The 27,664-nt window shown below is 42.7% G+C and overlaps 1 protein-coding gene across 1 annotated transcript in view; it reads right to left on the bottom strand.

Annotated features, from left to right (window-relative positions):
* Positions 1–332: 332 nt before the first annotated feature.
* The window catches only part of ZNF652 (zinc finger protein 652), a 55,596-nt gene continuing 28,264 nt past the window's right edge, over positions 333–27,664 (bottom strand). The window contains exons 2-6 of the mRNA XM_021704346.2: positions 14,969–16,134; positions 12,343–12,490; positions 11,873–11,988; positions 11,277–11,421; positions 333–1,701 (exon numbers count right to left, since the gene is read on the bottom strand). Coding sequence (XP_021560021.1) covers positions 1,190–1,701; positions 11,277–11,421; positions 11,873–11,988; positions 12,343–12,490; positions 14,969–15,874 — 1,827 coding nt within the window. The 5' untranslated portion in view covers positions 15,875–16,134 and the 3' untranslated portion in view covers positions 333–1,189. The remainder of the gene's footprint in view (positions 1,702–11,276; positions 11,422–11,872; positions 11,989–12,342; positions 12,491–14,968; positions 16,135–27,664) is intronic.

Here is a 27,664-nt window from a genome sequence, read left to right as displayed (position 1 = left end):
ACCTCAAAACGAGCAGTGTATCATGAGACTTCCATTTGTCGTCGCCACAGGTGGAACACGGGCAAGCTCTGGGGACAGTGAGAAACAGCCATGACTGAGGACACCACCCCCCCCCACCCGCTTCCTCCTCCTGACAGTGAACAGCTTGACTCAGAGTTTTAAAACCCACAAGCTTTAGGTGACTTCCCTGGGAAAGATCCAACTCCTTGCCAATCGTTCCATTTAACGCGGTGACCCCACCAAGTGAAACGCGGAGGACAGGAGCATGTCAACAAGCCTAACACACTGACACTTGAGTGTGATGCGGAGATTTGAAAAACTAGTAAGGACTTACACCAAGTTCTGAAAGCAAAACCTCACCGTGCAGTAACCTGGTGTCTGGAGACCCTCTCAGATACAGCTAGTCTCTGAAGCACCTTTGAGTTGTACGGATGTAAGAATAACTTTGAACTATAGAAGTTATATGCATCTTTAAGAATCACATTTTGATGATTATAAAAATTTTTTTTCTATTTTACAACATAGGCCCAGCTACACTGAAAAAATTACACCGCTTATTGAAATACATTTCATTTTAGAAACAGACCACTAAAGAAGTCCATACAAAAACTCTAAAATAATTTCTGTAGTAAAATAAAGAGTGCGTTAGGAGAGCTACACAAAGAAGAAACTTCCCGTCTTTCTCTATAATGCTGGATATACTGGGAAACACGGCCGGCTCCATTCTGAAGCCAGCACCAAAAGCTGAAAAGAATTTGTTACGATACACAGTGATACAATTAATGCTCTGGATTAATCTCACAGCCTTCCCGATTAGTACAAAGGAAACCAGGCCTGTCCCCTCTTTGAGGAGAAGTCCGGGATATAAAAGCAAGCATACCTCATCAGCTGATATGAAATTATAAAATTCCACAAGTCTGAGTATTTGAAATTTATAAAAGTCACCAGAAAATGCAAGCAAATTGGGCTTTAGTTCGGTGGTTCCCCTGGTTTAGATGACAGTTCCCTCCATGAGCTCAAGGTGGTCTTCGCGTTCATTCCCTTGGATGTGTTGACTCACCAAGACAATGACAAAGCTCTTGGTGGAGGCTGAGGAGAGTCTGACAGCTACAGAAATGCTCACCAACTCCCTCTCTGCAAACTCACACGGGCACACAACTCGTGGAGAACACACTTAAGGAGATGGATGTTAATGATGCTGTGTTGAACTGTTCTTCTCGGCCAGGTGCCGCAGAAAGTTGTCCTCACCCGGGCCTCTATGATTTAAAGGCTCACTCTTAAAGAGAGCTGGAGGTGGGGGGAGGTGAGGGACCGGAGGGATGGGGAGGTGGTGGGGGTGGTGAGGGTGTGGGTGGATGTGGAGGTGTGAGAAGGGGTGGGGGATGGGCCGGGGGGGAAGAGTGCTCACAGGATTCATACTGATCGGAGGGGTGGGGGTCGTGGGTGTGTTCACCACAGAAGGAACTGGGGTGGCCGGGGAAGTTGTGAGTGGGATCTGGACAGCAGGTGGCACATTCACGGGGCTGGTCACCCGAAAGCACTTCTCCTTGTGGGCCTTAAGCATGTTGGAGAAGCGGAACCGCTGGCCACACACGTCACACGGATAGGGCTTCTCGCCTGTGTGAGTTCTGCGGTGCCTCTTCATGTTGGGGCGGCTGGTGAAGCTTTTGCCACAGATTTCACAGATAAAGGGTTTCTCTCCTGAGATGAACACAGACACAAAAAAATGATTAACATACTAGGCGGTAATTACATGCTCACGCTATTCCTCATATTTAACCAGGAGATTAGCACTCCTCTCCCTTACAGCATGTCATATTCAAAGAGTCTCCCAAAGGGCGCCTGGGTGGCTCAGGCGTTAAGCGTCTGCCTTCGGCTCAGGTCATGATCCCAGGGTCCTGGGATCGAGTCCCACATCGGGCTCCCTGCTCGGCGGGAAGCCTGCTTCTCCCTCTCCCACTCCCCCTGCTTGTGTTCCTGCTCTCGCTATGTCTCTCTCTGTCAAAAAAAAAAAAAAAAAATTTTAAAAAAAAAAAAAAAAAAAAGAGTCTCCCAAAGTTGGGAATTAACAAGTAAGAGCAGATAGGAGTAAAACTTACATACAACCTACCATCTGGGCGTGGTTAAAAAAAAAAAAAAGAAAAAGGCATCTACAGTAGTGATCCTTCACATCCTGCGTGAAGAACCGTTCTAGTCAGTTCCCTGTGCTCAAGGCGGCTAAGACCACGGCCATATCTCTGCCTCTTAAATTTAGGCAAAGTTCGTCTGTTAGCCATTTCTGAATTCCAGACAAAAGAAAACCTGCTAGAAATGTCCCGTGGAGCAAAGAAGTCTCTTGGTGTCTACCCGCACGTAATTAGTGTGTGGCATACTTTTTGGTGTTGGACTTGGAAAATGCTGGATGGCTCACCGGCCGCCAGGACTCCCACGCTGCACAGACTCCCAGTGGGAGAGCTGCGGGCACTTCTGCAGACAGTTTCTTCATTCTGCGGGAGTACCTGGCACATCTGAAGAGCACGTGGCACTCCTAGTGCCAGCCTACTAGCTGCCCCCAAGAGATTCTGACAACCCAAACTGTCCCCACACCACTCCCAAATGTCCATGGGTGTGGGGAGGGTTGGGAGGGGACTCCTGGCCCTGGCTGAGAAGCAGGGGGCCGATGAGTCAAAAAGGAAACCAAATTCCATAATTCTAAAGGCACCGAGGGAGGAAATAAGGGCTTCATTTTTAGGGTTCCTAACTTTTCTTTGCACAACGACACGGTTCCATGCTGTCTGCTGCTTTTCTACCTGGGCCACGGCGGGAAACAAGATGGCTTTTGAACATGTATGTCCGTTCGCCACTTCATACGGAATGCCAGAGTGAGCACCTGCGTACACGTGTTTCTGTGGCCACGTGCTTGTACTGATTAATTCCTTCGTCAGTTCTCAGGATACACAGCTCGTACCTTTACTGTAACTCCTGCTGCAAGGGGCTGTTCTCGCCTCAGGTATGGCTCCCTTTGGTTCTGATGGCATCCTTGCTCTACTCTGCATAGATAATAGCTATGGTGTATGGAGGCTTCCTGTGCGCCTGGTACCGTTCTAACCACTTTCCATCTATGAATTCTGGTGATCCTCACAGCGACAGCCCGTATGAGGCAGCTGTGATCATCTCTACATTACTGATGTGGGGAAATTAAGGAACTTGCCCACAGTTCTACAGCTAGAGGAGAGCCAGGAGTTCAAACTGCAGTCTGGTTCCCTCCAGAGCGTGCTTTGACACATAAAACACAGCACTTCACACCTTGATGCTTTGTGCATCCCCGCACAATGAGGGAAAAGAACATCCCTCCTGTTCTCCACTCTGGACCCCTTCGTACACGAGCAGAGAACACCTCTTCACCCATATCGTAGTCCTTATTTCTTCTCTCTGTCTTTGGAAACTGACAGCCCCCGTTGCCCTCCTTCTCTGAAAGCCAGAATTTTCCTTGCTTCCTCAAGAGACTAGACTGTGCAGTCAGGAGGGATCAGTCTTGTATTCAACTTTTTATTTTATTTTATTTTTAAAGATTTTATTTATTTATTTGACAGAGAGAGACACAGTGAGAGAGGGAACACAAGCAGGAGGAGGGGGAGAGGGAGAAGCAGGCTTCCCGCTGAGCAGGGAACCCGACGCGGGGCTCGATCCCAGGACCCTGGGACCATGACCTGAGCCGAAGGCAGATGCTTAACAACTGAGCCACCCAGAGCCCCTGTATTCAACTTTTTAGATAACTTCAGAGCCCACCTTGTTTTCCATCTTTTTAATCCATTTCCTCCAATTACCTTAAAAACTTCAAATCTCAAGATGGCATACCCATCTGATGAACAGCGTCATTAAAAACAGTATAACGAAAGTACAGAAATCGAATTACTAACATGAAAATCCATAATCTATGAAGCTTCTAGTCTATTAAGTAAAATGAGCAAGTTATGAAAACGCACACATGGTATTATCCACTTTTAGTTAAAAATAGGTATAGAAAAAACATGGAAAGAACTACAACCAATGTCAGTGATTCTCTCTAGGTAATGGGATGATGAGTGATGTTTTATTTTTTATGCCTACATGCACTTTCTCTTTCTCTCAAATAAACACAATTTACTTGTATAATATAATATTTTAAAAGCACACCTGTTTGACAACCTCTCAAACCCCCCTGGGCTCTCCAGAGTTAGTATTCTTTACTCCCAACAGCTATATGGAAACAGAGCCAAAGGACTCACTCTCTGAATTATTAGTCTAATTGGAGCAAACACTCTCACTTGATTCACTAATCACTTCTTAGGCACCCTAGACCCTACATCCACAAACAGGATTCATTGTAAGCTTACTGAAATATATGGACATTAACTTTCTCTTGTGTGTTCCAACCTGGATCAAATCCGGGATCTCTCTATCCATCGCCTGTTTGTAGTCTTGTAGGCTATAATGATTTGCCACAGAAAGGCCAAAAACTATTAGAACCCACCTATCACAAATCCATGGGTTCAAATTAAAAATGGGTCCTTTTTGGGGCACCTGGGTGGATCAGTCGTGAAGCGTCTGCCTTCGGCTCAGGTCACGATCCCAGGGTCCTGGGATCAAGCCCTGTGTCGGGCTCCCTGCTCAGCGGGAAGCCTGCTTCTCCCTCTCCCACTCCCCCTGCTTGTGTTCCCTCTCTCGCTGTCTCTCTCTGTCAAGTAAATATTTATCCTTTGTATTGCTTAGTAATCTTTTATTCATTTCTTAAAGTCCTACCAAATTTTCCACATTTGTTGTTCCAGAAGTAAGCCTACAATCCCACTTACCTCTAACTCTCACTACTCATCAGGCCCCATCTCCTAATTGTACTAATAATGAGTGATGTTAAGGTCTCCGCGAGACCTCAAGATTGTAATGAGGCTGAAGGAAAAATAAAAATGTAACATTTGCAATCAACCACCTGCACAATGTCCCACTTTAAGGAAGCGCTGGTAACTGGGTGGCTGGAAGATACATTAAAGCTAAGTCCATCGAGGTAACTAGAAAAGTATCGATATGAACATCAACACACCTAAGGACATGACCTAGCTGCTACATATAAAGCTAAGCTGATTGTAAGAAGCAGTGCTGTAATGAGTCTGAACAAAGAACATTACACATGAAGGCAGAGCGTTTACAGGAAGATAGAAAAGAACAAGAATTTGGCTGGCTACTTAGCTGTTTTTTGCACTGTTCAAAGGGACAAGCGATCTGGCTTCCAGTCTACTTAGTATGAATATCCTTGAGTAGCGATCAGAAATCTACATATCCATATATGCAGCTGAAATCTCTCTAACGTCTTCAGCTTTAAACCCACTTTGCAAACTGCCTACCGGGTATTTCCACATGAACGTCCTGTAGAGGTCTCACAACTAACAAGTGCAACATTAAATTCATTATCCTACTTAGCAAACCTGCTCCTCCCTCTACCATTCTCTGTCTTGACGAATGGCATTCAAGACCCAAATCTGGGACTATCCTTTGGTTCTTCCCTCCTGCACCACCTTTATCCAATCAGTCCCCCTGTTCAGCTGCCCCTATCTTGTGTATCACTTTCATTTCACCCACTGCCATCACCGCAGTCCATATCATCACCCCATTCCCCTAGGTTACTGTGACATCCACCTGACTGGTGTTGCCTTCTCTTTTCTTGCTCCCCACCTCCCCGCCCATTCTCTACCCCGTAGGCAGGGTGAACTTTCAGACTCGTGTCACAATCTGCTCAAAACCATTCAAGAAATTCCCACTGTCCTTAGAATAAAGTCCAAACTTTTTTCATGGCTTATGGGTTTTTTGGTGACCTGGCACCTCCTTATTGCTCTCTGGTATCATGTCTCATCAGACTTCCTGCCCAGCCGCCCCCATCCACCAAACTCCAGCCAACTTCATTTAGTTCCATGTACTTGCTCTGTGCTCTTCAGCGAACCTTGCGTGTCTACCCAGCCTGACTGTGAGCCCTGTGACCCTAGGGTTGTTTCAGTCCAGTTCACTACAATAGCCCAATTTAGTAGGTTCTTACTTAATGTTTACAAATCAAAATTTGTTAATTCTAAGACATGCATTCCCTGGCATACTGACATCTCTGAGACGGACATATATCTTACACTTGATGGCATGCCATTTTTATTTGCAGCCTTTTCTCAGCAGTGTACAAATTAAGTTTCTTACAAGGGATGGCTTCTTGGATTTGAGGATGTATGGTACTCACCATTAAGATCACTCAAGTATCTTCCTCTGCTGTAATGCCCTGTCCCTATCAATTTTCTGATGATAATTTAGCTTCTAACATATATTTTTACTTAGGCAAAGAACATGCTGACCAAAGAAATAAGAGTTCTGAACCATCTGCCACTCAGCTTTTTCACTGTAAATCAACAAACCAGCAATATGTCATTAAGACGATTTAACACAATCCCTCTGATCCTGATCTGCTTGAGTGCACTGCCTCATTCTGGATGCTGAGAACAGACTCTGGAATGGTGCTTTTTGCCCTTATGATGTCCTGTATATCCCTCCATTTTATGACTTGCTATGTTAAATTATATCAGAATCATTAAAATATGTGGTTCTGGAGTCAGGCTGCCTGGGACAAGTTATTTGATCTCTGAGCCTGAGTTTCCTCGTTTGATAAATGAAGATCATAATGATAGGCGATTGTGAGAAGTTGAAAATACAAGGAAAGCACTTAGAACAGTATCAGGCACATAGCAGACACTCAGTACACTGGAGTGCTTCTATGATTATGATTATGATTATTACCAACACCATCCCTGTCCCTGAAGTGTAAGCTCCTTGAGGACAAAAACCAGGTCTGAATTCATCGTTGTGTTGCCAGGCACTTAGCGCTGTACCCGGTACAAGGAGAATCAGCAATCATTCTATGCTGAACTCACCCCACATCCACACCGTCCTAGGAAACCCTGCCTCAGGGCTGGGCAGCCTCCCTGAACAGGGTCTGCCTCACTTCTCTTTAACTGCAAAGAAACAGCCCTATCAGCGGCAGTTCCTGCAATGGCCGTAATCCCTAACAAAACATACTCTAAATGTGGTTACTTCCAGCCTCAAAAGAGCTATCTCTTTTCTTCAATGCTAAGCCTGCTCCTTGTATTCTCCCAGGTGCTCCTGTCATCCTTATTTAACACCAAGGAACCAGAGACCCGCGGAGGCTGTAGAGAATGCAGAGCCAGGCGTGTCCAACCCCACCAGCCGGCCACTTTCCCAATTTGAGTATTACGAGCAATATTTTTTTTTTTAAGATTTTATTTATTTATTTATTTATATTTTATTTATTTGTCAGAGTGAGAGCGAGAGAGCGAGCACAAGCAGGGCGAGCGGCAGGCAGAGGGAGAAGCAGGCTCCCCGCTGAGCAAGGAGCCCGATGCGGGACTCGATCCCAGGATCCTGGCATCACGACCTGAGCCGAAGGCAGTCGCTTAACCGACTGAGCCACCCAGGCGTCCCAAGATTTTATTTATTTATTTGAGAGAGAGAGAATGAGAGAGAGAGAGAGCACATGAGAGGGGGGAGGGTCAGAGGATGAAGCAGACTCCCCGCCAAGCAGGGAGCCCGATGCGGGACTCGATCCAGGGACTCCAGGATCATGACCTGAGCCGAAGGCAGTTGCTCAACCAACTAAGCCACCCAGGCACCCTATTACAAGCAATATTAAAAGGCAGATGACAAACCAGGGGAAAGCACTTTAATACTGGCGTGAAACGAGGTCCAGGATATGTAAATATATATAAAGAAGTATTAGAAACAATAAAAAAAAGTCAAACACTGCAATGGCAAGATGAATACAAAAAAGACACAAGCAATTCAGGAAGGAAAATATACTGACACTCAATAAGCGCATGAAAAAATGTCCAATCTCACTTAGCAATGAATTAATTGCAAATTAATACAATAAGAAACCATTTTCCACCTATCAAATCAGCCAGGGTTTTATTTAGCATTGGAAAGGGTTGGGAAGATGGGTATTTTCATGCACAGCTAGTAAGAGTGTATGTGGATGGCTATTTTGCAATACATACCACCAAGTCTTAAAAAATGTGCACATCTCTTTGCCCTAATAATCCCATTTCCAGGAATTTATCCTAAGTGAATAATCATGGATGTGTTAACCACAAAGCTGTTTATCACAGTATTATTTATAACAGTAGAAAAATTGGAAACAGAAATCATCTAAGTCCAGTAGGGAAATGGCTATATAAAATGGAAACAACATCCTTTACTTTATAGGACTGTTGTAGAAGTTACACTGATTGTATGAGGTAATGTAGGTAAAGCACTTAAGATAGTGCCTGGCATATATGTGCATAATAAATGATGGGTATTATTACAGTAAATTTACCAGAAGGAATATTATACAACCATTAAAATGATATTGCTGTTACCACTTTGGAAAACAGTATGGAGGTTCCTCAAAAAGTTGAAAATAGAGCTACCATACGATCCAGCAATTGCACTCCTGGGTATTTACCCCAAAGATACAAATGTAGGGATCCGAAGGGGTATGTGCACCCCAATGTTTATAGCAGCAATGTTCACAGTAGCCAAACTGTGGAAAGAGCCAAGATGTCCATCGACAGATGAATGGATAAAGAAGATGTGGTATATATATACGATGGAATATTATGCAGCCATACAAAAAGAAAAATGAAATCTTGCCCTTTGCAATGACGTGGATGGAACTGGAGGGTGTTATGCTGAGCGAAATAAGTCAATCAGAGAAAGACATGTATCATATGACCTCATTGATATGAGGAATTCTTAATCTCAGGAAACAAACTGAGGGTTGCTGGAGTGGGTGGTGGGGTGGGAGGGATGGGGTGGCTGGGTGATAGACACTGGGGAGGGTATGTGCTATGGTGAGCGCTGTGAATTGTGCAAGACTGTTGAATCACAGATCTGTACCTCTGAAACCAATAATGCAATATATGTTAAGAAAAAAAAGAAGAAGATAGCAGGAGGGGAAGAACGAAGGGGGAGGAAATCAGAGGGGGAGACGAACCATGAGAGACGATGGACTCTGAGAAACAAACTGAGGGTTCTAGAGGGGAGGAGGGTGGGGGGATGGGTTAGCCTGGTGATGGGTATTAAAGAGGGCACGTTATGCATGGAGCACAGGGTGTTATGCACAAACAATGAATCATGGAACACTACATCAAAAACTAATGATGTAATGTATGGTGATTAACATAACAATAAAAATTTTTTTAAATGATATTGCTGTTAATGACATAATACAGTCAAAAGGAAGAGCCAGTTATAATAAAGACCCAATTTTTGTTTTACGTCTATATACATGAATACATAAACACTTATGTATAGTATCTATCTATATGTGTATTAAGAAACTAAAGAATTTTTATTTTACTTTTATTTTTTATTTTTTTAAAGATTTTATTTATTTATTTGAGAGAGAGAATGAGATAGAGAGCATGAGAGGGGGGAGGGTCAGAGAGAGAGGCAGACTCCCTGCTGAGCAGGGAGCCCGATGTGGGACTCGATCCCGGGACTCCAGGATCATGACCTGAGCTGAAGGCAGTCGCTTAACCAACTGAGCCACCCAGGCGCCCGAAACTAAAGAATTTTTTAAAAATGTATGCCAAAATATTGACAGTAAGGTTTCAGTGATGATCAGTTTTGTTATTAACTTTCACATTTTCTCATATTCTTTTTAGTAAGTATGTACTACTCTTTTAATGAGAAGGCTATTGGGTGGCTATATTTCTTTGGAAGAAATAGGAAATGTTGAGCTTGCCTATTTGGCCAAAGAAGAATATTTAACATAAAATTTTATTCAACAAACATGACAGTCACAAAATATATACTCTGGTTTCGTATTATGGACGTTTCAGGTCTACAGGAAGAAGGACAAAGGGGAAGGCAGGAGGAGGTGAGAAGAGGGAACCGGGAGAAAGACGCCCAGGAGAGGTGCAGGGAAGAGGAGGGCAGGGCAGTGCAGAGGTGTTAGGGGCTCCCGGTTCCCTCCAGTAAATGATGCGACGTGGCCAACATCTCTGGGGCCACCATGTCCCAAGCATCGTGTGTGAGAGTGACACAACTTCTGCCTTCAAAAAAGCTTATTTTCTATCTAGTTCCACAGCTTCCTCCTTTACAACAAAAAACTGAATCCTAAAAGCGACTCGGAACTAAGAGCCTGTCCAAAAGCCACCAAATTAGAAGAGGAGAATTTGTTAATTACCCTGCTATATCCTGCCGTCCATCCACTTAGGCTTCAAAGTTCTCATTACCCTTTAAGGGGCAATTTATCTAAGTAAACTCTTCTCCTGACTCTTCATCTAGACTAATCCTTAAAATCGGAGGGTGCTCTGCTCTGAATGGGGAGGAAGCCCACTGGGCAGGCATTTTTCTCTGGACTTCAACAGAAAATTGGGAACTAAAGCGATCCAGCCATGGCAGAGTTTCTTCACCTCTGGTTGAACAAAAAAGAGCAAGGGGCTAAAGCAAGGTCATCTCTTGTGGTTCTTTCTAGCTCTGCTACTCTATGGACAAACAGAATGTAGAATCCTATGATTAGATTTTATGCTGAAATCCGAAAAATGGTTCATCCTGTTCAATTTGTACAAAGACTAGCTAACCCCAGAATACCAAGTTAAGGCTGAGATACAATGATGCAGTGTTTACAGGGGGAGCTAGCTACTTCAGCCAGTTCCCTGCAAGCTGGGTAGTCAAATGCTTACAAGATTCACATCCATGCTAGGAAGCAAAAACCTCTACAAACACAAAATGGTTAAAATATGATTTAACTTCATCTGATGGGAGTTGTTCCTGAAAAGTGGTAATTTTGGGGAAATCCAATCCGATCAAACTTTAAGCACACTGAGAGGGTATTCTATTTAAAGCAGTCAGTGTCCTTCAGTTTTGAAAGGTCCAGAAGCCTTTCCCTTAAAAAATATCACACATATTGTGCACAGTGCACATACACAAATCAAGCCGCATACAATTTTAGGAGATCCTGTGCCCTAAGCAAAGAATCCAGCATCTTGAAGGGACCCACAGTTAAAAGGCACTCACAAATAATCCTTTTTTTAAATGAACGGAGTGATGAAAGCCCAATTTTTCAGGTTAATAAATCTGTATTTTTATATGCCAGGTGAAATAATTCAAGTAGAATTTGCCCTTAGAATGCAAATTCGTGCTTTCGGTTTTTACATAAACAGACTCACAGGTGATCATCAACAAGTGCTTGAGACATATCTGTACTTTTCCCAAGAAATTCTTACCAGTGTGTGTTTTCATGTGCTCGTCGAAGTACTGCTTCATGTTGAAATCCTTGCCACACCACTGGCACATGAACTGTTTGTGCCCAATGTGGATGCTCATGTGGGAACGTAGCTGGTACTTGTACTGAAACCTTTCGTCACAGTTCTGCATTGGACACAGTGGAGATTTTTGAATGCCAAGCATAGGAGCTTTACTTGAGCCCACCCTACAAAGTCTCTGAGATTAGGTTTCTTTTTCACACCTAAAATAGGACCTGCTGTGTGTCAACTGTTTGGCTCTGCTATATTTCTACGGCTCAGTTATTCATAAAAGGGGAATTTTCTCAAATAATTAGCACTGAAGTTACCCCCAACTTCTCTGGATTACTGAGGGAAGACAAATAACTCATCATGTGTTATTCCCGGGCTTAACCTAGTCTGAGAGGGTTAAGATGACCTTTATCTGGCCGTGAGCTGACACGGGGCACTCGCTCAGAGCTCAGAGCGTGTATCTGGAGGGCCTCTTGCCTGTACCTTGCACACCTCTCCCTCACTGCTCACCACGAATACAAAAGCTCGTCCCTAGGCCTGGGCCTGGGGGGCAGCACGCTCCTTACCTCGCATCTGAAGGGCTTCTCTCCAGAATGCTGCAAGGAGTGCACCTTGAGGGACATGCTGCGTTTGAACGACTTTCCACAGGTTTCGCATGTAAATGGCATGTCTTTCGTGTGTGCTGCAACACAGAATGCACTGTACTCAAAATAAGCCCACCGAAAAGCTCAAGCTGGGAAAGACTCATGTCCTTTGCTGGGACTGCGAGGAACTCATGCCATCTGGACTTTCTACACTTTAATTTGTGAGGTCTTAAGAGCAACGTTCTGAAGAGAAACAGAAATCACAAGGTTGGAAAGGAACCTGTCCCGGGCCAGTCGGTGATGCTTGCTGAGGACATGCTGCAGTTAGTTTCGACAAGTCAGAATGGATTAAAGGAAGGCCGTTCCTCGGATCCTGCCCCATCTGAAGCGTAAAACACACCAAAGAACAAGGACAAATTATAGGCATGAGAGAAAAAGCAGAAGAAACTTACCAACCATGTGTTTCCGCACATGAGCCATGGTATAGAATTTCTTCTCACAAATTTCACAGGAAAACTTCTTTTCTGCATATCCATGGACGATCTTGATGTGTTCATGAAGGGACCAGAGTTTCTTGAATGATTTGTTACAGGAAACACACTGAGCAGGATAAATAGAAATAATCTTTATTTACAGGGGCTTGCAGAAAGCCGTAGCTGCCTACTGGCTGATGAAACGGGCATGCTAGAGATTCATGGCACAAGGCCAGAATCCAAACAAACAAATGCCAGTCCTCCGAGGAGTCCAGATGCCAACACCAACATCTGTATGTTCTATTTTTCAAGATGCATCTTTTAGAGATGCGTTGGGAGTACAAAAACAATGGCAAAAAGTAAGACAAAGAGAAATGGAAAGTTCCGCTAATTGAAAAGACTTGACTGCTTTTAATCAGTATAGTACCAATGGAGAAGAACCAAGTTTTTAAAATAAATGGATTACCAAGAGCAGCTGCCTCCTACACATAGGTCACTAAGCAGTTAATAGGTATTTACCAGGGAATACAAACTAATTTTAAATGAGCATAAATAAAAATGAGATAAAACACATATTAACAGTCATAGATCTGTGGAAGTATAACAATGTTTCTGTACCTTAAAGAAGGCATCTGAAGCTTTCATTAACACAAATTATTGAGATTTTATTTTATTTTCCCATATCTAATTTACTCTATGGGACATGTCCCTTCTAAGCCACCAGTATCATCTTCCCTTTCCCTGGTAGCCAGCCCCAGATCTCTGGTACACAGGTCTACAGGAAACACACGCAACAGTGCCTAGTTCCTTGTATTATGAATCAGTAATAGTCTGGAATATCAGGCCTACAGTGTATCAGAATAAAGTGCTTCTGGTTAAAGCAAAACAATACTAGAAAGTTCTGGGTAACCACCGACTCGGAGACATTTAAGGGAACAAGTTAGCTATTCACTGGAAATAAAAATCTCTGAACATTACAGTCACTTCAGGAAACAAGGACTCTGAGAAGAGTGAAAAAAATAAATAAGCCTCTGGTTGGACCCGCTAGAGAGAAGGACAGACCTACCCCTACAAGCCACTGTGCAGGGCAGGGTTTCAATTTTTACTCGTTACTAGGCCGCCAGGATCATGAGGATTTATATGTATGAACAAAGCAGTATTCTTCAGGAATGTAAAGAGAGCTCTTTCAGCAGAATCCACAAAACCTGAATGCAAGCTGAAGTGCCTTATGGTGAGCAACAGTGAGGAAAGTCACAGAATGAGGATGTATTAAATGTTTTCTTTCTGTAACTTAATAAAGCAAATTTAAGTAAAAAAAAAACCAAACAAACAAAAAACCCCACAACTTTATGGACATCAATAGATATACCTTTCAGCAATGAGTCATCAGAGAACCCAAGTCTGACCCCTAGGGTGCAGCACTGCATCACACTCCCCTCGGCCTGAACTGTCACAACCAACTCATAACCAAGCAAGGCCAGTGGTAGTTACCAGAGGGTCTGGGCGCCACGACTCAGCCTTCTTTTATTACCAAGCGTGTAAGAGACCAAGTCACAACTGATGAACCAAAAAGCAATGAATTTTTGGCAAACATAGTTTATATTTAAAAAATCTCTTTAAAGTAAAGCAATGATCTCAGTTGTTGATTAAAAGCGAGAGGTGAAGTGAAAAAGAAGCACTCCAGATCAAGCGCACTCCAAGAAACAAACCAAAACAAAACAATTGCATTTTTCAAAAGAAGTGTGACTTAAATATGGCACGACACATTTGTATTTTACATATCTGATGGAGACAGTAATAGACTTACCTTTTATGAATATTCATTAATATGCATTCACAGGTACAAACCAATACAGCTCAACATAATATAATTCACTTGACATAATATAATTAGCACACCTCTTAACCTGTCACAATATAGTCCTTTCAAGACATCAGCCTGGTTTGAAAACCACATTCTGTTACCTTAATAATGTAGCATTACGTAACCCCACCACCAGGTGGGCAACATTTTCAACCAGCTCAGCCTCTGTTTAAAGTCTGCATATTCCCATGGGCTCAGCCTCTTGATAAATTTAATGTTGTCATCTCTCCACTGGTAAAAGCAAACTCACTCCTGGAGATCTTCCATTTTCACCGGTCTGAGGCATTATGGTTTTTGTCCCCATCAGCTGCACTAGAATCTGGCATCCTTCCAAACCTAGAAGGGGACCTCTCTCTATTCCTGACCTTCACTCAGTATCTCCCACCTTGACAGAGAAGATGCCAGAATGAATTATATGTTACACGTCTCACAACAGTGAATCTCAGTGCAAAGTCGGTGTTGACTTTACCTCCTGGGCAATCAGTCACCTACAACAGATTACCCCTTCCAGTCAGTGTACCTGCGTTCCCACTAGTCCAGCGTCAGGTAAGTGTAATGCTTTTGAAAGAAAAGGTTAAGCCCGGGTTTTGAAAAGACCAAAGCAGGAGCTTTTAAAAAGATACATCGGTGAAAACTGTCCCTTCAGCCTCTACTGTATTTATTCTCTTGGGCAGATACCAGGTGAGTCTGAACAGCCAGGTGCTATCCTGGAAAGTGTGCCCTCTTGGTGGTGAAACCTACCTGAATATTTTTTTCACAGTCTGTTTGCTGGTGAAGGGACAGCTCACTTTCCAGGACAAACTTCTTGCCACACTTATCACAAATCTGCATGCGCCTGTGAGTAACGTTCATGTGCTTCTCCAGGTACCAGCGAGTATTAAACACCCTGGGGCACTTCTCACAGGTCAGAGTCTCTTTCTCTTCACACTTAGCTTTCTGGACCGGCGCTTTGGGCTCCTTGGCAGCCCGCTTCTTACGCTTAGGCGGCTCTACGCTCTTCCTACGCCCTCTTGTCGTCCTGGGAGTTGGGGAAGTGGTGGCCGTGGCCACGGAGCTGGCTCTCCTGGTTCTCCTGTGTGTGACGCTGGCCTTCTCCGCTGTCTTCTCCTTCTTCTTCTGCCTTCTGTTCTCTCCATAGTCATTGCTGTCATCGGTGGCCTCTTCCTCACTCTCCTCCTCCTCCTCCTCGCTGCTTGTCTTAAGAACAGGAGTCTCTTTGGACTGAGAAGAGACACCCTTTTCCCCTTTAGATACATTTAACGTTTGGTTATTAAGGTTTACCTCCACTATGATCTGCTCCCTTTTGTAAGAAACCTCCTCCTCCTCCTCCTCCTCCTCCGTGTCATCAGAATTCTCCCGGTCTTCCTTAACAGCATGCACGTCAGACACTGCCCTTGGCTCCCTGAAATACGGCTGTTCCTCGGCTTCGTGGAGATGGGGCTTGCTCATCTTGGGGTCCACTAACACAGGATAAGGACTTCCCGATTCCCTTTTGTACACTTTGGTGGACAGGTCAAGTTCTTGGTTGGCACCATGATAAAAGGCAGATGGCACTGGAGCCCGACGGCTATCTTCTTGGGCCATCCCTGCTGCATGCACAGCGCAGCTTTCCACCCGCTCCTGGCGAGAGCTGGCTGCGTGGCTCATGGGGGAGCGGCCCGATGCAGAACGCAGATCAGACTGCAGAGAAATAGCTTTAAAACAGGGTAATTATTAAGACTCAAATCTTTTTCCATCCACAAAGAATCACTCAAAAAAAAAAAAAAAAGGTATTCCTGGAACCTGTGTGCAATTCTTCCAGTGTGGCAGCACCGAAGCGTAAGTCAGAAGGTTTGGTATTATGGCAAGAGCAGAGCGCTAGTGACTTTTCTTCTGAAGGGAGCTGCAATTGACTTGGAGCATCTTATCTACAAAGAAAAGCAAAGAGGAAAAAAAGGTCAGATACCATGATTTCCTTCTCACAGCATGCACATACATCATACAACACAGCTGAAAATGATTCAACTCTTTACAGAGGCAATTCTTTATGCTGCTTAAATGGTTCGGTGTGGGCCATTATTTCACTGGGCTACTGGTTTACTAAATTCAACACAATTTTGTTAGAATGTACATTCTGAGATAGCAGCAGGAATCTACCTGTCCAGTGCCCTGAGGATCCTTACAGGTTAGCACAGTGCCAAGCACTTAGGTATTCAGTACGTATCTGATGACAAAATGAATATGTACTATTGCATGGCATTCATTGTGCTAGATGCTACAGGACACGCTGATATGACAGAATATATGGTCTCTGTCCACAGGGAGTTCATAGTCTTGTCATATAAACAGGTGTCCTAGGTGAAACACACAAGAGCTTTCTGCTGGCTGGCTTTGTTTTCAACATCAGTCACTACCATCCACCACAGTTAGGGCTCAAAGAACAAAGCTGGCTGTGAGCTAGGCACTGTGGACCAGGGAAATAAAACAGCTAGTTGACGTAAGAAGAGACAGGAGAGACAGAAAATGTCCGTGGCCTTAAATAATGTATAATCTCGGTAAGGATATTATTATAGATATTACTGGTTTCAGATTCATCAGAGTAATTTCAAAGTTGCTAAGTATTTTTAAGTTTGTTCCATGTGCAGCTCACTAAATCCACTCGAGAGCCGGGGAATTTTTCATGTGTCAGTTGCACAGAAGTCCAATAAATTCTAAGAAACAGTAACCATCAAGTTGATATGGTTCCAAGAAAAATGAAACCATCCATTAAAAAAAGAGAGAGAGAGAAGGGCGCCTAAATTGCTTTGTGACATAGCTCACATTGCTGTTTAACCACCCACCTCATCCCTGAGTCATACGACTGTCACTGCAAGCACATACCCCGTCTAGCTGACGGAAGGAAACTAGCATTCGCTGAGGGCCTGCCATGTGCACCAGCAGGCAAAGGTGCTTCTCCTTATTCCTATTTAACAGCCACCACAAGACTCTGGGGGTGGTTTTTAAACTCATTTTTGATTTTTTATCGAAGTGATCACTAAGAAAAGAAAAGCACACATCGTCTGTCCAAGTCACATACACGGCAAGGTTTCTAACAAAAAGAATAGCCCTCTGCCGACTCCATCCTATCTGATCCCGTAGCCTGGAAACGAAAATGTTCAACTACATTAGCTCCTCCTCCCCAGCATTTCCTTCCATATTTTTTTTTTTTTAAGATTTTTATTTATTTATTTGACAGAGAGAGAGAAAGAGAGCACAAGCAGGGGGAGTGGCAGGCAGAGGGAGAGGGAGAAACAGGCTCCCTGCTGAGCAGGGAGCCCAATGCAGGGCTCGATCCCAGGACCCTGGGATCATGACCTGAGCCGAAGGCAGACGCTTAACCGACTGAGCCACCCAGGCGCCCCTCCTTCCATATTTCTAAACATGATTATATTTCTATTTCTTGATTTTTTTCATTTTAAGATGTTACTACTTGTCTCCCACTATAGTTTTTCTTACCTTATTGCTCACAATCCTCCCTCCAGCCTCCCGACAGAGTTCTATCATAGCTTTTTCTTAAATCAATATTTATTCTTACATTATGATGACTCTACTATGTGGTCCACAACTATTCTGTCATTCCTCTGTTACTATCTTCTGTTTTCTCTGTCCTTATGGATTTGTTCTTTTAAAAAAAGTGATTTTGGGATGGCTGTGTGGCTCAGTCGGTTGAGTGTCCCTTTTTTTTTTTTTTTTTGCGAGGGAGAATGAGAGAGAGCACGAGAGGGAGGAGGGTCAGAGGGAGAAGCAGACTCCCTGCTGAGCAGGGAGCCCGATGTGGGACTCGATTCCGGGACTCCAGGATCATGACCTGAGCTGAAGGCAGTCGCTTAACCAACTGAGCCACCCAGGCGCCCTGAGTGTCCAATTCTTGATTTTGGCTCGGGTCATGAGATCGAGCCCTGTGTCGGGCTCCGTGCTTTGCGTGGAGCCTGCTTGGGATTCTCTCTCTCTCTCCCCCTCCTGCCCTTCCCTCCACTACCTGCCCCCCCCACTTACAAAAAATAAAAAATTTAAAAAAAATTTAAAAATAGGGACGCCTGGGTGGCTCAGTAGGTTAAGCATCTGCCTTCGGCTCAGGTCATGATCCCGGGGTCCTGGGATCGAGCCCTGCGTCAGGCTCCCTGCTCAGCAGGGAGTCTGCTTCTCCCTCTGCCTGCCGCTCCCCCTGCTTGTGCTCTCTCTCTCTGACAAATAAACAAAATCTTTTAAAAAAATTAAAAATTAAAAAATTAAAAAGTGATTTTACTTTCATTTCAGTGGAATTTCAGAAAGCCCTAGTGATAAATGCCGCCATGTTTTACTTGACATCTGTAAATGTATTTGTACTTGTATTTATAAATGAGGAAATTATGCCTCTAAGAGGCTAAATAATTTGTCTAAGATTACATATCTCTTAAATGACGGAAGCAGTGCTTGACCCAGGCCTGCCTGACTCCATGGCTCATGGTCTATTTCTATTCTGGTAAATGACACTCCAAAATAACTTAAACTTGGTTGTCCCTATAACCACATATTTTGCACATATCAAAATTTCACACCTCATATTTTAAGTAGGAAGATCTCAGTGGCTTTTAATTCTACTTAGCCTTATTTTGCATGTGCCAAAACTTCTGACCCATGGAACTAATCTAAACTACTACAAATACCATTAAACTTACTCACATAATTATCTCAAATTAAGCAAGGGAGGAGAGATAGTAAAATTCAATTAACCAGCAAAAGCTAGGAATTAAACAAAAAGCAGGAAGACAGAGAAAAATAATTGAGGGGAAATCCTCTGTGGTCATAATGAATGTGTTCTTCCCAAAGACCTCTGGGCTCTCAGCCTTCTGGGCTCGTGGCCGGACTGCAGGTCCTGACCCTGACCCTGACCCCGCCCCCTCCCCTGCCGTTGGGTGGGGCCATGTGACTACTGCGGGAAGGTAGTGCCACCTGAGTAGAAGTGGCATGCAGAAGGACAGGATATTTTCTAACCCATGAGACCCTCTAGATCTCTTTTCCCTCTGCCACAGGGGCCACCAATCTTCAAGATGACAACCGCTGTCACTGCTATCCACCCGGGTCCTGGAGTGACGAAAATGATTTACAGGCTACGCACGGTGCAGTGGATTTTCTCTTTCTTTTTCATTTAATTTTACACAGAGTGTGTTTTTAAAACCTCTGAGACCTTGTGTTGGTTAGTACTGTAGCATCATGCATAACCTGGCCTCTCCTAGCTGATACAGATGGAATCCAGAAGTGGGTGCTGCCTCATCCAGAAAACTCAAATATATGGCAAAGGCTTAGGAGCTGGTGAAAACGAGCAAGGAAACGGGTACAGGAGGCTAACAGGACAGCAGTGGTGACATTCTCGGTGAGACTATCACCTATTTATCTCAGAAGATAGAGAACTCACAGCTCTAACAGGAAAATGGACTGGGAAAACAGTGTGTTGTTTGCTGTTGGCCGTATGTGACAAATAATTACATGAAAAGGATGAATTCAGAAAAGAACTGATTGGTTTATAATCAGGATTAAAGGAGTTCAGAAAGTCAGCGATTTGTAAGGCTGGAAGAAGCAGATGCTTAATAAAAACAGAGAAGGTCTTGAGCTACAAATGGTAACTAGAATTCAGTCTTGAGGCAGGATCAAGCCAAAGATGTGCCTCTACAACCCTGATAAAACCTCCTGATGGATTAAGGCGGTGCCCAGGAAAACAGCTTTTCTAAAAGGGACACCGGGAGGTCCTCTCACCAAAGCAGTTTCTTAGCGTATTTTGCTACAAAGCCTATTTCTCTAATGTAAATTAGTTCAAATGTTATTAGTAAATGGGGAAAGATGTCCGTGTAACACCAAAGTCCTGTTGGTTAATATGAGATTTTCCCCTGCAAGTTAGTGTTTAAAAGGATCAAGAGAAGGGTTTCTCACAATGAGAATGAGTCAAATTTTTAATTATAATGAAATTGGTCCCTATTCTAAGCGAATGTCTTCAAGACCCCAATCTCAGAGGAGGAAACCACCACCCAGGGGATTAAGCCTGGAAAGGTTCAACTGACTGATGCTGGGTGCGTATGCCAATGGAGATTTAGTATATTTATAATATATATTTAATATATTTATTTATTGTAATACATTTATTATAATTATTGTTGTTTTTACTAGTGTACTGGTTACAATGTTTCACAGATTTTGAGTGCCCTGCCCCAATCTGATTTTTTCCATAAGCCCCATTTATTTTAATGTATGACTTTGCAGAATCCAGGAAGGCCTATATGGCATTATAGCAGGAATACCTTGTACTCAAAATCAAGTCAAGGAAGAAGTATGGGCCCATTAAGACAGACAGCTATGTAGCAAATTTAAGTATGATTAGGAAAGAACTGTGGCTGGGGCTAAGGCCCATGGAGCTGACTGGAAACTAATAAATAAAAAGCCAATTAAATTTTCGAGAGTTATACTGCCAAAAGAACCTCCAGACTGGGTTAAAAGAGACGGTGACTGTTCAAGACTTAAAGTGGTCTCTGGGTTCTCAAGCATCTATGGCAGGAAGTAGTTAGATTAGAAAGCTATCCATTCCCCTAAGGGGGAATATTCTTCATTGTCCATTTCACATACAACCAAAGAAGATAACAGGAAAAGAAGAAAAGGGGGAAGCAAGCAACAAAAGGAGGAAAGAAAACAGACAAGTGAGCTACTCCTAACAAGCCAAATTAGGGTCTATTCGAGAACATTCCCCAACCCTGAGGAGGCCCTCTCAATGACTGCTCAGAGTTCAGAATTTGCTACGTATCTCCTATTCTTCCCCCTTTCAGATGGGAGTATTTTTATTTGTTGCTGATAGTCCTGATTGCATTTTGTATGTTGGGGCAGTGATCATGTGTCCGTTTCTTTCAGAAGTCTCTGGACCGAGAAAAGCAACCTTTGGATCCAACATGGAGACTACCGTGCATCATCTCCTCACTGACGGACCACCAGTCATCATACCCTTGCGTCACTCAAGAGATCCTGGACTTTGATGCCATGACTGGAGAGGACCTTGGGATTCCCTACCGTGCGGAGGGAGGGAGTATATTTTGCCTCTGACCAGAAGGATGGCGCTGTTTATCAAGTGTTTTCGGCTGTCTCTCCAGCGAAGGCAAGCCGCACTGGCCGTCCCCGCTGTTGTCGTGCAGGATTACCTGACTAGTTCTGGCCATCATGTTGTGAAATAAGAGATGTGCATCACTGCAGAGCTATTGCATTTCATCGCTAACGAGAGACCCTCCAGGCCTCTTTCTCGTCTCCGGCATGGTGACCAGTAATGTACAAGAAGACGGTTGTTCCATCAACCTGCATCACTGAGTGACAGGAACAGAGCTTCCCTGCTGATTGATCATGGCCATGCAGGGAGAAAGAAAGCCTTCACTGATTTAAGCCACTGAGACTGGGGAGTGATTTGTTACAGCAGCATCACCTAGCTAATGTAGTTCTCTATGAATATGTACATGTATCAGCTATCTCAGTCCTCAGCTAGACAGCACAGAAAAAATTACTAAGTGAAAAGGGCTGCATTCACAGGGGAAGTTAGAAAATAAGACTCTTCTTTCTTTTAAAAAATTACAGTTAGAGGGCGCCTGGGTGGCTCAGTTGGTTAAGCGACTGCCTTCGGCTCAGGTCATGATCCTGGAGTCCCTGGATCGAGTCCCGCATCGGGCTCCCTGCTCGGCAGGGAGCCTGCTTCTCCCTCTGACCCTCCCGACCCTCCCCCCTCTCATGTGCTCTTTCAGTCTCTCTCTCTCAAATAAATAAATAAAATCTTTAAAAAAAAAAAAAAAAAATAAAAAATAAAAAATTACAGTTAGAGCGCTTTATTCTATTTTAAATGACGCACACATATATGCATTCCCATATAAACCTGAGACTGGTATCGCCCCATTATTACAATAAGGGAAACTCACAAAAACATCAATAAACCACACGGTCACAACAGAAGATGTAGTCTGTTCACTTTGAAACACACATAGGCTTTCTGCCCACATATTACTTTCTTCATTCGATTTTGGCACCTTTTCCCTTATCTCAGTTTTGACGATCATCTTCCTTTATTCTCCTTCCAGAAGATTTAAACTATCTCCTAAGAGCACAATTGAGTAACCTTTACAAAACCAAAAGCACGTTAGGGAAATTAGAACATTCCATGTTTCATTATCCAACTGTTAATGTGTATCCTCAGTTCTAACTTACTTATTACAAATCATCTTAACTTCATTTTTTAGAATACTCCCGAGGTGAATACACGGAGCTCTAAGAACCTGAAAGCAGACAGAAGCAGCAAATAAGAAATAACCCTCATTGATATTTAAAGCTGTTTAAATTCACCTCTCTTTGGTATTAAAACAAGTTCTTAGAGATCATTTTCTCCTGCTTCTTAAAATAAATTCCAAACTAAAGTGGGTCATTCCTTAGTGTCTTGCTATAATTAACATTACACAACTTAGGAAAAAATGTGATATGTTTGTTAAAGGATATACAAATTGAGAAGCAACCAGTCCTGGCACTCTACGTGCTTGACCAGCTACTGGGAAGAAAATACAATCTTAAGAAAAAAATTAGGGGCGCCTGGGTGTCTCAGTTGGTTAAGCTTCTGACTTCAGCTCAGGTCATGATCCCAGGGTCCTGGGGTTGAGCACGGCATCGGGCTCCTTGCTGAGCAGGGAGTCTGTTTCTCCCTCCCTCTCCCTCTGCCCCTCCCTCCGCTCATGCTCTCTCTCAAATTAATAAATAAAATCTTTAAAATAAATAAATAAATCTTAAAAAAAGAAAAAATTAGAAAATATAATAGCATATTATAGATAGTAAAGTACAACTTCCAGAATGCGCTTCTTTCTCATGCCATTTTTTTCCCAAGTGGACTGCAAAATAAGTTTACACAGTCTTCAAAAATGTTTATTTACATTAAGTCTTAAAAGAAAAATAACTTTGTTCCCCAAAACATTTTAACAGTTAATTTTTGAAAAATCCAGCAGTTTTCTTTCTATTAAAATATGTACCTATACATCCTCCTCCTATGTTAAAAAGATTCTATTTGGGGCAAGTCTTTTCAAGTTGAAAGGGCAACTCTGTAAAGCGTATCACTCTGCCACCTATGCTTATCCCACCTGCAGAACCACTTCCATCAGCCCATATCCAAAGCTCGAACTACCCGTGCACTGCCAGACCGTGGTCCTGCTGAGTGCAGAAGTTTCTAAAGCGTACAACTATCCATGAGGATCAGGCCAGAAGTGCAACTATCAAGAAATGGAAAGGAGCAAGGAGGGAAAGAGAAGTGCATATCAGCAAAATTCGTCCCCCAAAAAAGATCCACTAGGAAGAATGGGCAGGATGACAGTCGGGTCTGTGATAATAATGGTCTGATACTTTACTCAAAGCTTATGGCTTTTGCAGAAGGCTACTCACTTCTTTCTTATTAGGAAAGTATGTTAGTGACACATTTGCCAAGTAACAACTAATCTCAAAGTCTTTGGACAGTCACATAACTATTTAACAACTACTATTCATTTGAGTAAAAAAAAAAAAAAAGTAGAAATCTGAAAGTTTAGAAGAGAAAAATCACATCTAGTTGGGAGAAATCAGGAAAAGCCGCTAAGGACAGTGTATTTATTTCAGAAAAGATTGAAGGGCAGATATATATATATATATATATATATGTATATTATATTACATGTAATAAAACAAACACAATTAAGCAAGATAAAATAAATTAAAAATAAGTAAAAAAATTGAAGTAGGAAAGATGACACTGGGAATTAGGATAAAATAAAAGCACAAACCATTTTATACTAAATCTATCAGTACTGACAAAAATAAAAATTTAAATATCTGAATTATAATTTAAAAAACTTTTTTACAAGAATGTGTTCCTTATGAAATAATTATTTCACTTCCCTACCCAGTAATTAAGTTGAGTTTAAAACTTGTGTCCACACTAAAAGCTTAATTTTTTTTAACATTTATTTATTTGAGAGAGAGAGTGTGTGAGTGGGGGAAAGGGGCAGAGGGAAAGGGAGAGAGAGAATCCTCAAGCAGACTCCATGTAGAGTGCAGAGCCCAACCCAGGGCTGGATCCCAGGACCCTGAGATCATGACCTGAGCTGAAATCAATAGCTGACCGCTTAACCAACTGAGCCACCCAGGTGCTCCTAATTTTTTTTTTTAAGATTTTATTTATTTATTTGAGAGAGATAGAAAGAGAGAGAGAGCACAAGCAGGGGGAGAGGGAGAAGCAGACTCCCTGCTGAGCAGAGAGCCCAATGTGGGGCTTGATCCCAGGACCCCAGGATCATGATCTGAGCCGAAGGCAGATGCTTAACCAACTGAGCCACCCAGGCACCCCTAATTTTTTTCTTAATACAGTAGGTTCTACTTGTCTGAAATGAATGAAATCTTACTGTGTCCTTGTCTTTTTCTTAAAAAGAATCTCTAAGAGTAAAACAACCTTCAAGATACTGACAATGGAAATCGGACTACTTAAGATCCCAAACTGCTACGTAATTTTAACAAGTACAGTAAGGATCATTCAGACCTCTCTGATCTTGTTCTTTTATATAAAACAAGCTATATTATTATGGCAAAGAATGTGTGACCAAACAGGCTTAATGATGGGACCAATAACAATAGTTTATTTTTAACACGAGCTTTGGTACTGTCAACCCTGAAATTTTACCAATCTATCCCTCAGCCACCTTGAAATGTGGGGGCCAAGAAAACAAACTGCACAGCTGAAAGCTCAGGGAATTGTACTCTCTGACTGACCAAGTGTATATGGTAGTGGTGATAATAACCTGCGTTTATATGCTGTTTTTCAGTTTGCACAGAGCACATTTATCATACATCTGTTAAACATGTATTCGGCATTATAGAAGCTGGAGCCATCAAGGTGTTCAAAGGTCTAACTAGGGAGGCAGACACGAAAACCAGTAATCACAGTACAACGTAATAAGGACAACTACGAAAGACAGCACAGCCCAGGGGTGAAGAGCCCACACTGAAGCCTGACCACCTGCACTGGAAACCTGGCTCTGACACATACTAGAGCTAGGTGGCCTTGGGAGAATTATTTAACCTCTCTACGTCTCATTTTCTGCATCTGTAAAATGGGGATAATAATTGTGTCTACCTCATGGTGTGTTACCGGGATTAAATGAGTTAAGTATAGATGCTTACAGAGCACTGTTGTGTTTCTTGAATGAACACACTCACCTCTACATATAAGGTACAGAGACAGCACGGAAAATGGAGGTGATTAACTGCTGTAAAAGGTGGTGGACCCGGCAGAGGAAGTTTCAGAGATGAGACAAAACTGGAGCTGGTTTTGAAGGACAAGCAGAAGTCGGAGAGATGGAGAAGGGAAGCAGGCAAGTTGCATGCAAGAAACTCAACATGAACAAGACAGGAATGAAACCACACAGGGTTTTGTTTGTAAGCATCACTGCCCTACAATGACTTGGGACTGTTGTTCCTATTTCACAGCTGAGGCTCAGTTTAATAACTTTCCCCCTGTCATTGCTTGTTAAGTGATGGAGTAAGGACTGGAATTCTTGTTTTCCAACTCCTTGTCCCAGTTTACCAACCATCTCCTATTGAGCTAACATGGTAGATAACAATTACTTCAAAAGATGTATTTAGGCCTTGAACAAAAAAATATCTCTAATGGCACAAAGTAAAAAATAAAATTCTAGACTAGTATTCAAGGGTCTAAGGTTTTAACCTTAGCTAGTGAATGCCCACCTCCCTCCACAACGCCTTGAATGTTGGATTAGTTCACATGGAGGGCGCCTGGGTGACGCAGTCAGTTAAGCGTCTGACTTCGGCTCAGCTCATGATCTTGGGGTCCTAGGATCGAGCCCTGCATCGGGCTCTGTGATCAGCGAGGAGCCAGCTTATCCCCTCTGCCTCTGCCCCTGCTGTGCTCGCTCTCTCTCTCAAATAAATAGATAAGAAATCTTTGGGCGCCTGGGTGGCTTAGTCATTAAGCGTCCGCCTTCGGCTCAGGTCATGATCCCGGGGTCCTGGGATCAAGCCCCACGTCAGGCTCCCTGCTCGGCGGGAGGCCTGCTGCTCCCTCTCCCACTCCCCCTGCTGTGTTCCCTCTCTCGCTGTGTCTCTCTCTAATAAATAAAATCTTTAAAAAAATAAAATAAAATAAATCTTTAAAAAAAAATTCACAGAGACATTTCAGTTTTCAGAGTGACTCATCCGCACTTTGTGTGTTTCAGTTCATCTTCTTCCAACAAAATTGTTAGGTTTTCAATGGATGAAACCTAAATAAATCTGTGGACTTTAAACTTGATGTGTAAAGTGCAAGTTACAGATACAAACTTTACAGTGAAAAAAGTTGTGTCACAAGATCTGTAGCATACTATAAATGTCCTTCATTTCCAAGGGTGAGCACAAAATCAACCTGGGTTGCACGAGAAACCCTACCAACACAACATGTGGGAGTCAACTTTACAACAAGCAAAACCTCAAATGACACACATCACTGTGCCATATTTTAGATAAATATTGTAAAATGTTCTCAGATGCCTATATTTCATATAGTTGAAAAATACAACTAATTTTAATGCAATCTCACCTAATACAATTTCATACATCAATTATTTTTTAAGCAGTCCATCTAATCTATTATCTGTAAGAAATGGAACTGAGAAATGCCTGTCACCTTCAGTTTTAGACAAAGCTTTTGTAAAAATAAAATTCCACTGTAGTTTTTTTACACGTGCATTTAAATGAGACTGCCATTGTGTTTCCTCAGTAATACGCAGGAGAAGCTAGGAGAAAGAGGACAAAGAAGAGGTGCTCCTCCTAAGGTACTACCTAATTACCTTCAAGCATCAACAGTCCCCACATTTCCATAGAAGACAATAAAAACGAGTATGCATTACTCATCACAGTGGCTTAAGCAACCTCAACTTTCACCCCTAAACCCCCTAAGGCCAAAGAAGAAATCAAATACTAAGTAGGCTACACTGCAGGACCTGGATAATCACATGGTATATTCAGAACATCTTTCCATTATTCAATTCACAGACATCATCTACAGACAGGAGAATGTAATTTAAACAAAGGAGTTCTTTTTAAAAGAAGAGTAAGAATTTTGTATTACTGCTATCTTTTCCATTAAAAGTCTGACAAAGTCCTGGCTACAGGAACGCTCAAATGAAATTCTATGCCCTTAAACAGTCAGAACATACCCACAAGATACATAATCTTGGAAAGTCTCAGTCTGGCCTTGACCAAAGTTGCTTTATGGAATGCAACTAGTTAATGCACTAGTCTGTTTTCAAAATGGCTACCTGTGTGAGTACCCTGATCGTTATTAACTGATATCCTGCTCATTAGCTTTATTAAGAAAAATTAGAGACTTAAAAGGCCTTGTGAATCTTTCTTCACACTGTGGCT

The sequence above is a fragment of the Neomonachus schauinslandi genome, chromosome 15, assembly GCF_002201575.2.
Source record: "Neomonachus schauinslandi chromosome 15, ASM220157v2, whole genome shotgun sequence".
Classification (NCBI taxonomy): Eukaryota; Metazoa; Chordata; class Mammalia; order Carnivora; family Phocidae; genus Neomonachus; species Neomonachus schauinslandi.
Note: the sequence above shows the minus strand (reverse complement) of the source record. Positions and strands in the feature narration are given on the sequence as shown.